General features: G+C 54.8%; 6 protein-coding genes across 6 annotated transcripts; 4 read left to right on the top strand and 2 right to left on the bottom strand.

Annotated features, from left to right (window-relative positions):
* Positions 1-5,997: 5,997 nt before the first annotated feature.
* On the top strand, positions 5,998-7,925 carry csn-1 (COP9 signalosome complex subunit 1; the record flags this gene model as incomplete). Its single annotated transcript, XM_037322266.1, has 5 exons — positions 5,998-6,082; positions 6,258-6,302; positions 6,523-6,803; positions 6,862-7,623; positions 7,686-7,925. 5 exons carry the CDS (start codon positions 5,998-6,000, stop codon positions 7,923-7,925), a joined length of 1,413 nt encoding a protein of 470 aa, XP_037179947.1.
* A 1,663-nt stretch (positions 7,926-9,588) lies between these two features.
* prp18 (Pre-mRNA-splicing factor 18) lies at positions 9,589-10,694 on the bottom strand (the record flags this gene model as incomplete). Its single annotated transcript, XM_037322265.1, has 2 exons — positions 9,589-9,912; positions 9,975-10,694. 2 exons carry the CDS (start codon positions 10,692-10,694, stop codon positions 9,589-9,591), a joined length of 1,044 nt encoding a protein of 347 aa, XP_037179948.1.
* A 656-nt stretch (positions 10,695-11,350) lies between these two features.
* SAP18 (Histone deacetylase complex subunit SAP18) lies at positions 11,351-12,204 on the top strand (the record flags this gene model as incomplete). Its single annotated transcript, XM_037322264.1, has 2 exons — positions 11,351-11,424; positions 11,496-12,204. 2 exons carry the CDS (start codon positions 11,351-11,353, stop codon positions 12,202-12,204), a joined length of 783 nt encoding a protein of 260 aa, XP_037179945.1.
* An 876-nt stretch (positions 12,205-13,080) lies between these two features.
* Positions 13,081-13,549, bottom strand: CGCA056_v007014 (uncharacterized protein; the record flags this gene model as incomplete). Its single annotated transcript, XM_037322263.1, has 4 exons — positions 13,081-13,134; positions 13,223-13,338; positions 13,432-13,467; positions 13,525-13,549. 4 exons carry the CDS (start codon positions 13,547-13,549, stop codon positions 13,081-13,083), a joined length of 231 nt encoding a protein of 76 aa, XP_037179946.1.
* Positions 13,550-14,746: 1,197 nt separating this feature from the next.
* Positions 14,747-15,667, top strand: GTT1-1 (Glutathione S-transferase 1; the record flags this gene model as incomplete). Its single annotated transcript, XM_037322262.1, has 3 exons — positions 14,747-14,781; positions 14,830-15,215; positions 15,282-15,667. 3 exons carry the CDS (start codon positions 14,747-14,749, stop codon positions 15,665-15,667), a joined length of 807 nt encoding a protein of 268 aa, XP_037179943.1.
* A 393-nt stretch (positions 15,668-16,060) lies between these two features.
* Positions 16,061-18,568, top strand: CGCA056_v007012 (Pentatricopeptide repeat-containing protein; the record flags this gene model as incomplete). Its single annotated transcript, XM_037322261.1, has 1 exon — positions 16,061-18,568. One exon carries the CDS (start codon positions 16,061-16,063, stop codon positions 18,566-18,568), a length of 2,508 nt encoding a protein of 835 aa, XP_037179944.1.
* Between the last annotated feature and the right edge of the window lie 641 nt (positions 18,569-19,209).

Genomic DNA, 19,209 nt, shown 5'->3' with positions numbered 1-19,209 from the left:
AGCCTAGGCGCTTTGTCTTGTCCTCCAGCTCAAGTCAGCAGGAAGAGATTCTCAGTGGAAAGGTAGAGAGAAGAAAAAAGTCGAGTCCTCAGTCAACGCTGACTTATCCCACCTGCCTGCTATGCACGAGACGCTGGATAAAAAGTGATCCAATTGGATCGGAATTGATTCCCAGGACACCCCCGGTCAGGTCCCCGACAAGGGTACCTCCTTAATGCAAAGCAGTTCCTGTTGCGACCAGTCGAGCGCAGAGGTCAGCAGAAAATCAAATAAAAAAAACGAGACCACAAAAACCTAGTGAAAGTGAAATGGTAATGGTAATCAGAGATGGGGGACTGGTCTGATCCGTCGCCGTCGTCATTTAGTATGAGGCAGATAATGACCATCCCTAGTCCCTGGGTGCACTCGGTCCCGAGTAGTATACAAGGTAGGCCATCAACTCATTCGGTCTCCGAGTTGAGCTGGCGGAGCTAAGGCTTTTTGACTTGGCCAGACGATACCACGGCGCATGGCAGGCCCAGTTTCCAAATTGTAAGGACGGGGCCTGCTGGCTCAAACGGTCTGTGATGGTGCAGAGAGTCTGGGCTCCGCACCCGCGCCCGCGCCAGCAGCGAGCAGCCAGCAGCCAGAAGGTCTTTCGTCCTTGCTTCATCGGTCCATCCCAAGCATCGCATGAGAGTGGCTCTCTGTCATCGGCTATTCCCAGCAATGGCCTTGTCAGCGACATCAGCCGCTGCCTCGTCTTGCGATTGCCTTTTTTTCTCTCTTCAAGCTGTGACTCTTGCCCTCCCTCGGCCTCCACCCACATTCCTTGGTGATGGAGGCAGGAGTTGGTCCGAGGTTGGGATCGAGGGTCCAGTGCGTTTGTTCATTGTGTCGCCATTGTGGAGAGGCACAACAGACACGGCAGGTGAGACCATCCGCGCCGATCCAAAAAAGTATGGAGGATGGCATACACCTTCGTGACCTTGCACAGGGACCGGGAGACAAGCTAGACCAACGGGAGTGCCACTGGCCAAGAGCCAAGTTGCAGGACAAGAAAAGGCGGCGGCGACGAAGACGACGACGACGACGACGACGACGCAGGCGGGTCGCCCCCTTTGTCGTGGCATGAAGCAAGGCCGTCGAGTCTTCTGGCCGAGTGTGTGTGTGTGTGTGTGTGTGTGTGTGTGTGTGTATGAGAGTGAGCGTTCAGGTGTGAGTTGTGTGCGCGCAGGCGAGTGGCCCGCAGGACCCCTGTACTTCTTGGTGGCCCCCCCTCTTCCGGATAGCCAGCTCGCAGAAAGATGGGCATCTGGCATGGCCATCGCGAGATTCTGGGCTTTGGATGCAAGCATTGTGGGAATGGAAGACGCATGGAATATTCGAAAAGGCTTCGTTTGGTGGATTACCGTCGCATGGTTGACGGGACGTTGTCAAATGGTCCGCCCTACAGAAGAGCAGGGCCCAGGGCTGAGGGAAGGTGAGGTTCTGAAGTCTTGGCATCCGTCATTGGGGTCGACTCTATTGCGAGTTTTGGCTGTCAATTTTCTCTTTTCGCGGGAAGGGGGGAGCCATTGGATCAGATTGGCGTCCCGTCGGGTGATTGATTGTGTTAAGGTACAGAGGGTACGGGTACGGTAAGTGCGAGACCTGAGCCCTGGAAGGCGCTTGGGGGTGGTGCTTGCCGCTGGGCTGGTTCTGGCTCTGGCTCTGGCGGCTTGGCTTGGGACGGGGGGGGGGGTTGAGCTCCTGCTCCAAAAAAAGCTCCAGCTTCCAGCCTTTGGGGTCCTTCCTTCCATTGGGGTGAGTGACCTGCACCTGCCGCTGGTTGTCTGTCTCTGTCTTAGAATGGGCAAGCGCTGGGCATCGTTCCTGCCACAGGTCACCCGCATGCCGTGCTTTCCCCCTCAAACGGTACAAACGGCAAGAGGCAGGAATCTTTCTTTGGTCCGTAAGTACCTTCCCTGCTTGCTTGCTTAGGTTCAATACCTACGGTAGGAGCTGAGGTACGAACTGACTGAGGCGGCCGGTAGAAGGTGACGACAACGGCAAGTGCCAGGCCACGGACCACAGGGCAGCAGCCAACGGCAACGCCAATGCCGTGACGTCCCTTGGATTGGATACTGTCACCACCGCGTCAGCCCAAGGGCGGGGGGCCAGAAAACGCAAGAGCTTCCTGGTCTTAAGTCTTGGCATGCTCGATTTTCCTCTTTGCCAAGACTTCCACCCCGCCCCTTCGCGCTTGCGCTTGTCTTGACAACATCCATCGATTGTAAAGAGCCTCAGTTGATATATCAAACGTTCTGGAGATGCTGTGAATTGGGCTTTTTTCCCCGTTGTTTTTTGCTCCCAAAACTGCCCAAAAATGCCTCGTCGCTGCCGACCGTCTCGCACCCCCAGGAGTGTGCTCGGGTGTCAGAAAGCAGGAAATCAAGGAACCGGCCACGTTACCTTGGTGCCCTCGCCCTCGCCCTCGCCCATCCGCGCCCGCCCTCGTTATTTCCGCAAAAATTCAATCAAAGAGAAAGAAGAGCCAAAAGACTTAATGCATGTGTCAGCCACTAGCAGGGCCACCATTGTTGACACTGTCCTCCAGAGGTACACCCAAGTACAGTGTGAGCGAGCAGCATGGGGGCGGACCGACCGTCCACATCGCTAAATCTTGGTACGTACCCTTTCCTTTTTTTTCCCCCTCCCCCTTCCTCTCTCATCTTTTATCTGCATTCTGGCACCCTGGTACCCTGCCATCCTGGCACTGCTTCAAAACCCCGGCAAGGTACCTTACAGATTGTACCCGAACCACTCACTCGACTCTGAATCTGCCCGAGTGGTCCTTCTCTTCAGAGCAGGAGCCACCCGAGCCGACCGCAACGCTGAACCACAGTGCTCACGGCTGCTTACCAGCTTGGGGCACCTCAGTCACCACGACCACATCGCCCACCTGCGACCCCCCTCCATCCCCTGACGCGACAGCGACCCGACGGCTTCCATTCAGACAGCACCCACAGGACCACACAACATGCCCTACACCACGATAACGGCCAGACTTCTGAGCAGGAGACCCTCGCAAGACGCGGACATTCATTCCAACGTCCATCCTCTAGGAAGCAAGTCATGACTTGGGTATTCAAGGCTGCGTCTTTTTATGGAATACGGATACTCTGTCTCTGACAATATCCTCCTACCTTTTGCCCGACTGATGAGTGATCCCCCGCCGCCGGGCCCAGCGTTGGAAATGGAACCCGTCATTCGCGCCCAAATTCGCTCCAGCACCCTGCCCTTGCTTCGGCCCTGCTCTGCTGGACTGGACCAGGCCCGGTTGACCTTCCATTGTGAGGCCTGACCTGGACCTTGTCTGGCTCTCTGGAGACTTGTCTGGCTAGAAGACCAGACCAAACCAGCCCAGCCTAGTTGCTCTAGGCTCTAGCCTCCATGCCGCTGTTGCAGTCGTTGAAAATCAATCTCTCGGGCGAGCAACCCTTCGCCGATGGCTACACTTTCTCCTGCAGCAAATCAGGAGCACCGTCAACAAAATAATAGACTGAAAACCTGAGCTGAATCTGAGACTAGCCAACAGGGATCTTTTGCTTTCCCCAGTCCCATCAATCGGCACCGGTTAACTCTGGTGCGCATCGTCACAAGGCCTGCGCATTAGATCACTTTCGCCAGACATAGACTGGCAACAGGCGTAGAGCATCAAACAGTAATATGCTGCCGTAGAGGTCGACCGCGTAAGACGTGCAAGCCAAGGACACTCGTATGGAATCGATCGAATTGGCATGCAGTACCGCACCCAACGAAGCACATACCACCTGCGCTCGACAATTCAGCCCGTCTTTTTAGCTTTGAGTTGCTTGGAAACAACACTTACTCGGTCAACTACCGTCCTGTCACCTGCTGTCTGTGATCATTCCATCACCCAAAGTGCAGCGTAACTGTCTGAACAGGTACGTACCTAAACCTGCCTTGCAGCGCACATCACCTTCAACAAGATAAAATATTGGCTTGTTTTTTCTTGCTTGAGTTGCTGATTTCTGCGGTTTGGATTCGGGCTCCAGTCGCAACCGTAAGACCAGTGCCATCCTCAATGCCGGCCCTGGCCCTTGTCACTGTTGAGGATTCATGTCCAACTGATCCATTCTGATCCAACCCCGATGCTGCCCTGTCGGTCCATGACGGTCTTGCCTCCATCCATCAACCCTCCTCCCGCTCGGTCATCAAACGAATCAGTGCACGAACAGGCCAAGGGTACGAACGAAGAACAAGGTGCGGCTTCTGCTTCCGCGGTCCATCTTACCACCGGCTGAACAGGGTGAGCCCAGTAGCATTGGAGTTTCTGGTTGATGTAAACTTTGCTGCCGTTTGTGTTTACAGCTGGTCTCACCACGACATAAATCGTCGTCGGCTTCGTTGTAAAGACGTTCACAAACAGTGGCTTTGTACTAGGCGTCTTCGCCGCGCTAATCGCATGAGAAGTGTCAGGCTATGAATGCACAAGTCCGCTTATCGGGTTGTAAAGTTGCCGGTCTACCTATGCACAACTTGACAGCCTGACCAGGCGTAAGACAACTCAAAGGGAATGCAGAAAACAGTGGCATCTGTGAGGATCAAGTGGACTTCGTGGGAGTCGGTACCCAGCTTTTGCATCCCATCCGTACATAGTCTGCAAGATACATTCATAGAAAGTGAGGTGAGGTAAGATGAGGCAGGCAGGCGTGGCAGTTTCCATGGTTCCGTTCCCTTCACTCAATCTACCTTACCGTATCGCCAAGACTTTGTACCTTATCCTTATTCTCAGTGATCGACCGACTGCCGCATCTGGTCACCAATCACTGGCTCCGCGACACGCAACGAGATCGCCAGTGTCATATCTGCGATTACCATTCTGCACACTTTTTTACTTCTACCTACAACGTTGCAGTTGCAGTCACAAGTGCAGCACCACTTTTGACTTTCGACACCACGGTCGAAGAGAGTCGCGACACGGACAGACAGCTCCTCGATACACATGCACCTCAGCTCAAGGACTTGTATCCGCTGCGTGGAGGAAGTACCTCTGGCTGTTCACTGTCTTATTCAGGTACCTCCCCTCCTTATTCAATTACCCCGCAAAAACGGCCCCCAGCCACTGCCAAACAGTCTCTGATTTGCTGGAGGCGCCACCAGCCTGCTGCGCCTGCCTGGCTCTGCCTGCAGTTGCCATCCTCACCATCCCTCCATCTCTCCCATCGTGCCATCACATCACCTCCATCCAGTCGTCCTTGCCCCGTCTCATTCATCTCTTGCGCGCAGTGCGACACAGACGCCAGGGTCCATTTTCCATCGTTGTCATTCGCCTGCAGCTCTCCGGTTGCATCCCACGAGTTCATACACGAGACGGTCACAGAAGCGGCAGAAGCAATTCGAGCGGCACATTCCTACCTGGCCTGAGCAGTCGACCGACGTAAGTGAGGCCTTCCACCTTTCTCTGAGCTTCCACCTTTCCACCTTGTACCTTGTCGGCGTTAGCCTCGCCTTCGCCTGCCTGGCCTGCCTATTCGTACCGTACCGTACCCGCCTTACCCTTCCCCAACTGTCACTGTCCCGTCCCTGTTCAAACGGCCAACCTGAGATAGAGCCCCTCATTCCACCCGACCTCAATCTTCCACTCATTCTACGACCATCCACCGCTTCCACCAGCCCCTTTCTCTCTGCTAGCCCGGGCAACTCTAAACCGCTATCGGTGCCATCGGCCACCGCATCTCTCATCCCCATCCCCGGCCTTATCTTCGCCGTCCTTGCCCTCGTTGCCGGCGTGCCTTTCGTTCCCCCTCGCCTCGGTCTCGTTGCCGTCCTCCGCAGTCCTCTTGCTCGGTACGACACGCCCCCCCCCCCCTGGTACAGAGCACTGTACTGGCCTAACGTCCGCACCATACCTTGAGGTGCCGTCCCTTCATTAGTGTCACCGATATACACCTTGCCAGCCCCCTGCTAACGGTCATTTACAGAGCGCTGATACGATATCGCAATCTCATCATGGCTGCCACCAGCGCCAACGCCAATACCTCCCTGTTGACCTTCTTCACCCAGATGGAAAATCAGGGCGGCGTCATTGTCAAAGGTGCGTACGCCCGTTGTCTAAGCCTTGCTCAACGTCCGAGCTAAGCCTCTCACTCATCTTCACCGTGCCCATTCCCCTCATCGAGCCGGGTCCCGGTCCTCCCTTTCCCTGTCTTGTCTCAAACAGGAAATCAGTGCCAAGACGCGTGGCCTGCTAACCCGCTGTCACTCTCTAGACATCCCCAAACTCGATCTAGATCTGTACATCCAGAACTACACAGGTATGTACGCTCTGCTCTCACACCCCAGCACCTCGTCTCAACCTTGTTTCTCGTAAACTGCGCCTTGTTGCCCGTCCATACCCTCGCGGGTCCTCCTTGGCTCAGCCTCCGTCCGCGCCTCCGCCCTCGTCTCCCCGCCTGCCAAGAAATTCCGCCGTTCCTCTCAGGGACCACCACTCATAGGGGACCACACTACTCACTCTTCTCTCACCTGTCACAGGCCGTACCCGCTTTGAACGACTGTTCCTGATCGGCCGGACTTGCGTGCCGCTCTGTGTCGACGCCCTGAAAGCTGCAGTCGCCGAAGCCAAACAGGGTCAAGACATTCAACGATACCGTGAGGCTTTTGAGCACATTCACATCGCCGCTCCTTCTGAGCCTGAGGCCGTCTTCGATCAAGAATGGGTAGACAACACCGACAGGGCCAACAAGGCCAAGACCCACAACCTTGAAAATGAACTGAAAGGTTACAAGATGAATCTTATCAAGGAGAGCATTCGGGTTTGTTTACAACGATCATCTGGCCCTTACGAACCTGGGAACTGACAGAATGATACAGATGGGCAACGAGGATCTGGGCCGTCACTTCGAGGCCACCGGCGACCTCAACAGTGCTGGCGAGGCTTACAGTCGAATGCGACCCGATGTGAGCACATCGAAGCATATCATCGACGTCGGCAAGCACCTCGTTCATGTCTCCCTTCAGCGCCGCGAATGGCCCATGGTCATTGCCAACCTGAGCAAGATCACCGGAGTACAGAACGGCGACGACGAAAAGGGGCTTCAACCCTACGTCAAGATAGTCCAGGGGATTGCCCTCATGGGTTTGGATAAGTTTGAGGAGGCAGCTAAGAGCTTCTTGCAGACGGATGCCGGCAAAGAGGGAGTGGACTACAGCAATATCGCGAGCCCCAACGACGTGGCAGTGTACGGTGGCCTCCTGGCTCTGGCGACCATGGACCGGAAAGACTTACAGACCCGCGTTCTTGACAACCAGAACTTCAGAACCTTTTTGGAACTGGAGCCTCACATTCGCAAAGCCATCTCTCTCTTCGTCAACGGTCGGTACTCGGCATGTCTGGCGATCCTCGAGGCGTACCGTGCCGACTACTTGCTGGACATCTATCTCCAGAAGCACGTCAATGCCTTGTACTCTCAGATTCGGAGCAAGTGTATTGTGCAGTACTTCATTCCGTTTTCTTGCGTCACCCTCAGCAGTTTGGAAGAGTCCTTTGCAGTTGAGGGCCAATCGCTTGTCGATGAGCTTGTTACCATGATCAAGAATGGCTCCTTGCAAGCCCGAATCAACACAATTGACAAGGTAAGTCCGCGGCCCCCGAATTCGAACACCCCAAAGCGAAATCGCACAGTGCTAACGCACAGGCCAATTGCCAGACATTGGTCGCCGTGTCTCCGAACCCCCGAGCCAACCTGCAAAAGCTGGTCCTTGACACGATTGATGGCTACGAGCGGGACGCCCTCGAGCGGATCCGCCGCATGAGTATCATCGCAGCAGAGATGGAGGTGAAAAACCCCCGTAAGGGCACTGCTCATGAGGGTGTTGATGCACTCTGGTTCGAGCAGTCGAACCGGCCAATGGCGGCCGCCGGCGAGCTGAGCTGAGCTGCACAATGTACGTCGCCCTGAAAAGGGTACCGGCCGAGTGTTGGAGCAGTTCTCCGCGCATCGGACGCGAATCGGCAGGCGATGAATGCTGCCGAGCCAGAGAAACGAGGGGCACTTTTGACGATCCACTCGGGCACCCTAGTCAGAAACCCTAAAAATTGGCTGGATGAATGCCAATGCAGAACGGGCGGGTTGGCGCCGGATCATTGGTTCCCCTGAGAGAGGCATACGTACGCTCGCCAACATTTTAGCAACACTGTGGTATCATTCAGACGTCATGGCACTTTTTGCGCCAGAAACAACCCCATTAGCCACTAGGATCAGGGTCACTGGTTGAAGACTTCACGCAGCTGGACGGTGGAGCGGCCAAAGGAACATTTGGTGGTGTTGATCGCGGGATCCCCGGGGCCGATAGATTGAGGCTTACGCAGCAGGCATAGGGATGTGTCAAGGGAAAGGGTACAGTGGCACCAATGGGAATAATCGGGAATGAACTGCTGCCCGTATTCTATGCGACACTGCCTGCGTGCTTGTGCTTCGCCCGAACCGTGTCCACTACGTGAATCCAGCATTGTTCGTGCCTAATTCCAAGTTAAGCTTACCCTGTCGACGGGATCAGAGGACGATAACCGGCGCTTCTCCTCGTAACGGTCTAGCGGGCGAAGATGGTGTTGTGTGCCACATCTCGACATGCGCATGCCTGCAAAAGCAGTTGCACAGTGCTGTCAAGTCTCTCTTTCTCTCGTCTCTCGCTTAACGGAGAATGGGCCTGAACCACCAGGGACCTTTCGGTAGGTGTAGGGGTGGTGGCGGGTTGGAAGGAGAGAGCCTGGGAAGAGACACCTGATGATCGCTGCTTGGCTCCATACTCAAGTGGGCGCAAGGCTCCATTAGCATGACCGGGGCGATGAAATCACACCGAGGCAGAAGAGTCCCCATCCCCTGTTTCCCAGTCGCATCTACCGCAAATAAAAGCCGGTGAGTCTTCAAAATGGGGCGCATTTTGGAGGGACCCGACGCCTCTGCTGTATCTTTTGTCCTTTTTTTTTTTTTTTTTTCTCTTAATTAGGGGCCAAAAAGGCTGTCAAGGATGCAAGATATAGGAAACTCGGAGGCATGTCTCCAACTGACCCTTGGAGGGTAGGAGGGGCGCGGTTCGTGTTCCTAGACTGCATCAGGAAGTCCAACAGTCCTTGCCCACGATCCATCGCGGCAAAAGAGTAGGGGAGGGGGAAAAAGAGGCTTTGGTCTCCATCAAAACTCCATATCCATATCGACCTCGCTTTCGCCTTCCTTTCCCTTTTCTAGTGGGATGCCCGCCTGTCAGTCCGGGACTAAAATGCACCCGCTAAACCAATGAGCAAGATATTACAAACAGTATCGAAGTACAAGTTTTCATGGTGATGATGGCGCGAGTGAGCCCGTAGAAGCAGAAGTAAGGGGAGCGAGTGAAGGGGGAAATGCCGAATGTGCGTAGCCCTGTCTGATGGCGCGTTACCTCCACTCAAAAAACTCCTCCTTTGGCGGTCTCGGCATTGTAACAAGTTCACAAAAGTTCTGCCCCAAAAAAACCTTGGTGACCTTGGCAAACCTGAGTCGTCGTACGTAGTCCTCTTTTTTTTTTCCGCCGTCGTGCATCGGGTGATTGGGCTCGATTCGCTCATCCCATCAATTGCCGCACGTCGGTGGGCGGCCAGCGGACCTGCGCAAAGGTGAGCAGTCGCTTGATGCTCTGCAGGTACTTGCGGGTGACCTCGTCGCCCATGACGTGCCCGCGCTCGCCGTCGTGCAGCTTCTCGCGGGCACTGCGCTCGTGGATGCCCACCATGGTGACTCCGATGGGCCAGGCGGCCTTGCCGATGGACAGGCGGAGGTAACCGTCGTTCGCGTCGACGTAGCGGCGCTCTTGCGCGGCTTGGACGATCTCGATGATGGGGGCGAGGAGGTCGTCGTCCAGGTCGTACTTTTCAAACTTGCGGAAGAGCTGCGAGAGTGGTGTCAGGAACTAAGTGGCTAGCTGGCAGACGAGGGTGGTCGTGGGCATACCGGCTTCAGATTCTCGCGGCTTTGCACCATCGCGCTGTAGGCTGTCTTGCTGGCCGTGGTGTCCCGCCGCTCTTGCTCCATCGCCTTCTCGTACTCCGTCAGGACCATCGTGAAGTACGAAGCGAGCTGCCTGAACAGCCATCGCCTGCCCTCCTTGTCCTTGGGCACCGTGCCGTCGACCTTCATGTCCTTCTCCTCGACCAGCTGCAGCGTCGTCGGTATCGGGCCCTTGGTCACCACCGTCGTGAGCCTCCTGTACCTCCGCAGCCTGACCGCGTGGCTCTCCCCAAACAGCGTCGCCGGCTCGCCCAGATCGCGCAGCTTCGTGTAGAGTTCTTCGTCGGGTATATCCTCCATGCCATCCTCCATCTCCGAGACGTCCTCGCTGCTGGCCTTGACGAGCTCCGGGAGCCCGAGCCGCCGCCGTCGCGCGCGCTCTTCCTCCTCCTCTTGCTCCTCACGCCGCTTCCGTGACTCCTCCGCCAGCCGTTGTCTCTTCTCCTCGCGAATCTTGTGCTCCTCCGCCGCCTCCTCTTCTCGCTTGCGTTTCGCGGCGGCCTTCTGCTCTCGCTCTTTCTCGAGGCGGGCTTGTTCAGCCAGGTACTCCTCCTTCCGCTTCGCTTCGACGTCGGCGCGCTTGAGGTACTTTGAGGATGACGACGAGCTGGACTCCTTTGATGACTTGCCCAGCTCCTTTGACATGAGCGCTGCGAAATCCATGATTACGGTTCGCTGTCTATCGATCGTTGGGGGTTCGTCGTCAGGGGGACTTCGTAGGTCGCCGTGGCCAGTGCTGGCTAGGGGTGGGTCCGTTCCAGCTCAGAAGGCTGTGTTGTCTCGTGCCTGCGTCGCGATGGCAGTCCCGTCCCTTGATGGGTCGATGAAAAGTCGATGAGATGTCGTTGAACAGCTCGGCATGGGATAAAAGAAAAAAATCGGATAAAACGTTCCGCAAAAGCTTACTTTGCTTTATTTTTACGTGTTTCCCCCACACCTTGGGGGAGGCAGTGCAAAAAGTTGTGGTGGACGATCCATGCATGGAAGCTCTGGAAGATCGCGCTTAACTTGCACAGCCTCACTCGCCTACGACCTTGACTCCAGTCCGGGGGAACGCACACACGCAAACTAGTTCCCGCGTTTTCCTGCTGGACACCCCCCGAAAACGTGTCTTTGTACCTGTTCGTCGCAAGGGGAGCTTGTCAAGCTTTTTTTTCCGGGCGTTTTCCTTTACTCCACCGATTTCCTGTGTTTTGCAGGCTTAGGTGCTTGCATTTGACGTCGTGTGTGCGGTGTTGGTTTCGTGATACTTCACCCATCCGACCACACCCACCCGACTTCCGAACCACCTGCTCAAGCCAGAGCCAAGGAAGGACGTGATGGCTTCATACGACCGGGAGGTGACTACCCCATTCTTGCTCCGGCTTTTCTACAAGAATGGGTCATTTCACAGGTAAAGTGGGACTCAGGCACCCTGTCGCTTCGGGCTTGTAGACACAGCTTGCTAATGAATTGATATCCCAGGCCGGACGAGTTCGCATCAAGGAGCCTGCCACCGTCACTGTCGCTCTACACCTGGCCCAGCAGTACCCTCACCGAGCTGGCGGAGCAATTAGCTGCGGAAGATCCCTCCCTCCTCCCAAGCCCGTCCGGGGGCACAAGGCTCGCGTTCCGATTGATCTACCCCGACGCCCGAAACGCGGCAGCCACCGCGGGCGCACATCACGCCCCGACACAACCACGGTTCATGGTGAAAGACCTAGGCAGCGTAGTGCTCGGCGGCGACGGCGCTTCGGCAGCGCTGCTTGCCGCGGCCAACGGCGCGGAGGGAGACGATGGAGATACCGAGATGGCGGGAGCTGCCGCGCTGGCGACCGCGGAGACGGCGACGAAGGACAAGACGCTTGGGGAATTCAAGTTCGTGGTGGGCGACTACGTCTCATGCGCCATCTTGCCGCCGCTCGCCGACGGCTCCGTTGCGCCGGCGATAACGGCACGGAATGATAGGCCAACGGGCCCGAGGGGTCCTGCGGCTGGGCATCCTCCGCACAATAACCGGCGAGATGCTGGGTTTGCAGGACGCCCGGGTCGGGACAGGGAACGGCGTCGCTCTGGGTTTGGAGACGGTGGTTTCCCTGAGGGCGAGTGGAGGAGAGGTGAGAGGCTCCCTGATGAGGCCCCTGACCGGTCTTGGGGAAGAGGGAGGCGGGGAGAGAGGGGCGGCAGATGGTGATTTGGACCCATTTTGTTCAGTTGCGACCCGAGGAGTTTCTGGCTTTCCGGGTCTTCATCGACTTTGCCTCCAACTGGAAACGACAATGTCGGCTTCACTCGTTCGGAGATGGGTTCTACAGACTTTGGTCAACGAGGTAGGCTTCGGAAATTATACGCCGCTCCGTGGTTGTTGACCTGATAATCACAGGGGACCGCGCGACCGGGTAGCCATCTTCGGGATGTGAGGGCCCTATTCGCCCAGATTTGGACGATATAAGCGACGGATGGAAAACTGCATCATATGACCGATCCAGGCTCACCATTGAGCTCCGAGAAGACGTTGGGGACGAAGTTTGACGCCTAGGCGGGTTTCCTAGATAGCTTCCGGCATGGAAGCAGCATGGAAAGTTACGAACTATGGGAGACGACGATGATCAGGGGCCGCCGATGGGTTTGTCAAAGCCCCAGTAGGCACATTCAGGGCAAGATGGATTCAATGCTGAGAATGCATCACGGAAGTGGTGTACATCTATGGCTCTGTCGGCATGCCGTCAACTCGAGAGATTTTGTGAGACGAGCATGGTTCGCCAGAAATACCGGAGGCAAGGAAGCAGAAAGGGGGCTTCGGATCACGACTAAGGGAACGATTGCGGTGGCTTCGCAATCGGCACGGCGTGAAGGTTATCAAAAGGGATACCAATTGTTTTCATTGGGGCCATTAGCAGCCATACATCATCGGGACATATCAATCAGAACATGCTTCAAACACGGCAAATGTGACCTGAGGCGTTGCTTCGAGCAAATGGAAACTTGAATTGTTTTTCATTTATTTCTTCCGTTCCAGCGTGGATCTCCAGGCTTATGTACGACCACAGCTCCATTGTACCAAGTCGATCTATCGCTCGTAGACGAGGTCGCCCTTGCGCTTCGCACGCAGATCCCAGAGACCCTGTTCATTGCGTCAGTATATGTGCCCTTTGGGTATTCCAAAGCGTGCTTAACGCCAGGCGGAGTTCGGGAGAGAGGGTAGGGCTCACGTCGGTCTTGTAGCCAATGTATCCGATGATCGCAGGGACAACGGCAATGTAGATGAAGGAAATGCGGGCTGTTCTCGGCGTCCATCGGAAGAAGATGTGTCTGTTGCTCTGCATGTCTGTTCGGCGTCCTCGGTTAGCACCTCCACTGCTCCTTCTCTCGCGACGCAATCGATTATATCAATCTAGCTCGGATATTGGATTTAACGTACGTCCCAGCTTGACCAAGGCCGGGTCAAGGGCCAGCTCTGTCCGCAAGAATTAGCATTTCTTCAGGTGTATTTTTGGGTGTCAGATTGGCTCACTGTGGTGCTCAACGCCGCCTGCCATCTTGATCGATGTCAGGGCAATGCTCAATCTGTTTCCTGGAGAAGAATTGGCTCAGTCGGGACGACGAAGTTTGCGGGTTTCCGGGGTTAATCGGCAGAGCTCATCGACTTGTGCTGCTTGAAACGCCGTGATGCGCGATGCTCAGCCGACCGTTGGAGTTGCTTGCTTAGGTAATACCGTCTCATGCCTTGAGGGTCAGGCAATAACCAATCATAAGGGCTGCATTAGCCAGATGCTTAGACACTGTGACACTGTGCGAGGCTGCGCTCTCCAGAGCGCCCTGACAGTTTGAAGTCAGCACGAACACTGTCTGACAGACTTGTCCGGCTCCCGCAGGCCTCCTCAAGCTGGAATTGCTGCTGTTTACATAATCACACCAAGTCAACGTGCCAGAGTGGTTAATGGGCTGCCCTGCTATTACATCCAGCCTTCGCTGGAAAATATACAGGCAGTGGCTTCGGTCGCGCAAGTTCGAATCTTGTCGTTGACGCAATTTCTTTTTGCCATTTTTCGTCAACATCCCGTATATTCCGCTCTCTTCGTGTGTGGTTTCGCCGATACTTTTGAAGTTATCGTCTGAACTTTGGCTGTTTCTCCCAGCATTCAATTGAGTTGTGCTGCAGTCGCAAAGTGCCTCGCACTCGGGTTTCAATGAAGACTACCTAGTGCTTCTTATATTGACTTCAGGATCGTAGCTCAGCATCGACGAAACTGCTGTCTACTCAATTTTACCCCCCAAGACTCTAATCATTATGACGCTAACGTGTGAGATCTGGACCAGAGGGAATTGTAGTCGGAGCCAAGAGTTCCTCCGAAGATGCAGTCTCTCCGACGATGATGAATTGGACACTTGATTAGGATGTCGACCGATGCGTTTGTGCCGAGGCAAGCCTAAAATGTGGGGGCCTCATCTGGTGTTGCTCAGAATGCGCTGCTGCGACACAGGACGGTCCAAGTGTTTTTGTTTGGAAGCAGGTGAAGGTGAACTCGGTGGGGCCCGGACACTTGAGTTTCCGGTGTACTAGTGACGTATAAAATGAGGGACATGACCTCGGTGATTTATTTGTTTGCCGGTTTATTTATACGATACTGTGATTGCAAAAAGGTTCGGCCATTGTCTTGAGACAGTTCAGCTACGTTCAGTAACACCGGAAAAGATAAGACGCAGTACCACATACCAAGCGAAACATTAGCAGGATGGCAACAGAGGAACCCAAGGTGAAGCTCTACTGGTAAGTGTCCGTGAAGTCCTGTACGACCAAGATCTCACATACCACTAGGTTGGAGCAGTCCAGAGCCCAGAATATCCTTTGGCTGCTCGAAGAGCTAAAGATCAAGTATGAAGTGGAGGTCTTCCATCGCAACAAGCAGACTCTGCTTGCGCCTCCAGAGCTAGCCAAGGTTCATCCCCTCGGCAAGTCTCCAGTCATCGAGATCTTCCCAGGTGGCTCTGGAGAGTCAATCAAGCTGGCAGAGAGCGGTTACATGACGCAGTACCTGTGTGATCACTTTGGCAAAGACTCCGGTCTGATCCCTAAGAAGTGGAAGGACGGCCAAGAAGGCAAAATCGGAGGAGAGACCGAAGAGTGGACGAGATGCCAGTATTATATGCATTACGTTGAAGGAAGTCTGCTTCCTGTCTTTACCTTGTCTCTTGTCATCTCAGGTTGGTCTATCTCGAATGCCTCAATCGAGCATCTTGTCAGATCTCACAACTAACACGCTTCGTCAGCCCTCAAATCGGACAATGTCCCCTTCATCGTCCGGCCTATCACTTCGGTGGTCGCAAACAGGATCTTCAGCATGATGATCTTCCCTAACGCCAAGAAGCACCTGTCCATGATCGAGGAGCATCTTGCAACTGCTCCAGGTGGAGGAGACAAGTACATTTGCGGTCCCAACTTGACAGCTGCCGATATCCTACTCAGTTTTGCCCTCATCGCTGCTGAGGGCAGGCTGGACGGATTTGGAAATTGGCCAGGAGGCTCAGCCAAGAAAACTTACCCGAAGGTATTTGCGTATATCGAGCGACTCAAGAAGGAGCCCGGGTATGAACGATCTGCTCAGAAGATCCGCGAGATTGATGGCAAGTTTGAGGCCACCATCTCTCGATTCTAAGGGGTATGGGGGTTGGGAAACTGGTGGGCGGAGAACATATACCACTTTGCATTGTTTTTCTTTCTTCCTTTTCTGTTAGTAAATTGACAATGGTAACAACTTTACGTAACCTACCTATCAAGTAGAAACGTTACTTGGCCTGGTGACCTGAGGCTGAACATCTCTCGTGAAAGTGGGAGAAGCGAACCTGGGCCCAAGCTCTCTCGGATAGGTATCCGCACGTCTTAGCGCTACAGCCAATTGACAGGGGCGGTAGCCACACACCAAATCGGCGTGCATCCTTCCGTGCCCCGACCTTGCGTCCCGGAATTTTTATCGAAAATCAACAACTTGCAGCTCAACGCAAGCCTCCAACCCCACGTCACACGGTTGCTCGCCCGATTGCCAGACGCCATGCTGGCTTCGAGGACGGTATGCGCTCGCTGCCGGACCAGGCTTCTAGCTGGCGCGATCGCTGCCAGCACCACCCGCCCGAACTCGACAGCAAGTTTCCCCTCCGTCACTGCCGAGCAACCCTCCGACACGACAGCGCAGCCACCGCGGGCCCAGGCCTCTGAGGCTTCTCCAAACAAGACCCGTTCAAGAAGATCAAAGAACGATGCCGATGCGAAGAAGCGAGCGCTGGACTTGTTCGAAAGCGCCATCAACAAGAGCAGGGGCGAAGAAGCCGTTGCGCAGGAGACGCCGTACACCTTGGAGAAGCTGGCCCGGCTTGCGAAAATACTCGATACTGTCCTGAACTCGAATTTGAAGAAGAACATCACTATTGAAATCGCAGCGAGGAACTTCGTTATTCTGGAGACAGAGGTCTTGCCAAGTTTACGAAACTCGAAGATACCACAACCTATCTTGATGGAAGCTTCGCAAGCATTGCGACAACTTATAGACTTCAAACTCGTCAATACGCATGCGAAAGAACTCCCGAGCCTGACAGACCTCTGCCGACTCATGTCTGATTTCGGAAATGTGAAGCCTCAGTCACGTTTGCAGTTCATTAACACATTCCTAAATGCAATCTTACCAACGCTTTCCGAAGCAAAAGATGACGCCAACATGGAGTCCGCAACTGTAGAAGAGAGGTTACTACAGGATCTTGTCGATTTCTGGAAGCATTTTACTGCGTTACGGCGCGTGGACAGCGGTCTCCGATCCGAGCCGAAATTCTGGCTCACCTCGAGACCGGACTTGCGAAGCAGCGACCAGCCGGTGAAGCTCTTCAGGCTGCTACTGCATTCTGTAGCAGCCAACGTGGTCGGATTGGACACTGCGTTAGTGACTACTTATGTCCTACTTTCAGACCCTGCATACGAACACACAAAAGCGAGGGAAGATGCGGCGCCTCTCCTCGAAGCGTTGGAACCCATTATCAAGCGTTTCGACCGCGGAAAACTTCACCCTCTATTTGAGGCGCAACCTAAGTTGTGGCAGTTTGTTGAACCAAGGGCAGACTGGCGGGTCATTCAAGCGGCTCCCAACGTGTTGGGTGAGTTCGCCACTGCTGCGCCAGACGGCTGGGCCCCAAAACATGGCAAATTCGCCTACGCACTGTGGCACAAACGCTTCAACATGGCGTACCGTGGAAACGACCATGCAGCCGTGCAGCAGGCTTGGAGAGATCTTATCGAGCCACCTAATGATGCAAGTCGGGCGGGCAAACTCCGTAGATGTCCTGAGCTGTTCGATTACATATTGCACATTGCCTGCCATAAATCTCGATATGAGAAGGCCATATACACGCAGGTCATCTACGAGGTTTTAGAATACATGAAGGCCATCGGCCTCGAGCCAACAATCAGGACATACACCTCTATGATGGAGGGTTGGAAGCTGGCAAAACGAATCGAGCCTATCGAACACATGTGGGAGTCTATCACGACAGTCGGGCTGAAACTGGACCATCAGATTTGGTCAAGTCGGATATCTGCGCTTGGCGGGCTTGGAGCAGGGTGGGATGGCATCAGAGCGCTCACCCAGATGGACAAAGCGTGGCAAGAGGCAGTAAAGAACGGAACAGAGGACCAGGCTCTCAAACCTGCCATGTCGAACGTAAATGCGGCAATATCCGGGCTTCTGTGGCGAAACCGCATGGACGGCGTAAAGAAGGTCTTGGAGTGGGCTTCTGAGAGGGGCCTGCAGCCTGACATCTACACCTTCAACATGCTTCTCTCCAGCATGTTGAAGCAAGGCAAACACGAGGAGGCGGACAGGATACTAGTCAGCATGAAAGCGGCAGGTGTCAAGCCAGACGGCGCCACTTTCACCATTATCATGGATACCGCCTTCGCCGACATATCCCAGCAGTCGCCCGAGGAGCAGAAAGCCACTATTGGGAATGTCTTCAGGGAAATGAAGGCCTGCGGTATCGACCCGAATCAGGAGACGTATGCCAAGATGATACATTCTCTCATCAGACAGGGCGACGTCGCGCGGTCGTCCATCACAGCCATCCTCGCCCACCTGCGCGCCACTGGCCAGCAGCCCTCCACCGAGATCTGCACCATGCTCGTCGAGTACTTCATCGACCATCAGCCCGACCTCGACACCGTCCGCGCCCTCGTTGACGACCGCCGGTCCCGCGCACGCGCTCTGACGGACCGCGTCTTCTGGGAGACCGTCATCAAGTACTACCACCGCGCAGACGACCTCGACGGCGCTCTCGAGATCGTGTACGACCTCGACGACTGGGGTATCTGGCCTGGCCTGCCGCTGCTGGAGCCCCTGCTCCGGTCACTACTTCACCGCAAGGACTGGGACGCCGCTAAGAAGCTCGTGGGCACCGTACGGCGACAGCCCCGTCCGGAGGCTGCTGACCGAGAAAGTCGGTACTGGAGGCATGCTTTCTGGGCTGTGGCAAGGGATTACGACTTGGTTGATCACAACGCACAGGTGGTGCAGAATTAGTGATGGCCCTCCCTTTGTACGATGTCGAAGAGACTATTGCATCACACGTTAGAATACTAAAACCAATGCCTCTTCATTTGTAGCCTTTTGTTGGTGATATTAAGACTTAAGTGAAATCAAAATTGGCGACTTGTCCCGGGGTGGTTGATTGATCAGCCCGCGGGCGGCGAACTCATTCCCAAAGAAATACGAAGTCGTAGGAATGATGGACCACCTCCCACTTCTTGCTAACGTACCGCCCTTTTTTGAGATGGATCAAGACTGACCCATATCCAAGAAAGGGCCCCCATGGCATGTTGGTTGTTGATCTGGCACTATGACAAACCACGCGAGGGTCTTTGAGGGTTCTTCCTCCCAAATGCCCATTGAACAAGGCGTTGCCCTGGCTCAAAAGTTCATAATAGATAGAAATAATCATGTGTCAGTCCTGAAAACGTCCCCTTTGGAGTACTGTTCACGTCTGCAGCAGTCCCAGGGAATGTAATGCCACCTATGTTATTCGAGTGAGCTGAGGCAAACCATTGCATATGTTCCGCTGACAGAAAGACGCCGTGTATCTTGATATTCCTCTCATGAGCATCCTAGTATACGGTTTTCCGGAACCATGATCTGTTTGAGTGTTTTATCAAAGTGCAAGCTTC

This window comes from Colletotrichum aenigma, assembly GCF_013390185.1.
Source record: "Colletotrichum aenigma strain Cg56 chromosome Unknown KSG_Cg56_contig04, whole genome shotgun sequence".
NCBI lineage: Eukaryota > Fungi > Ascomycota > Sordariomycetes > Glomerellales > Glomerellaceae > Colletotrichum > Colletotrichum aenigma.
The sequence above is the reverse complement of the archived record's forward strand: the minus strand, read 5'-3'. Positions and strand labels throughout refer to the sequence as shown.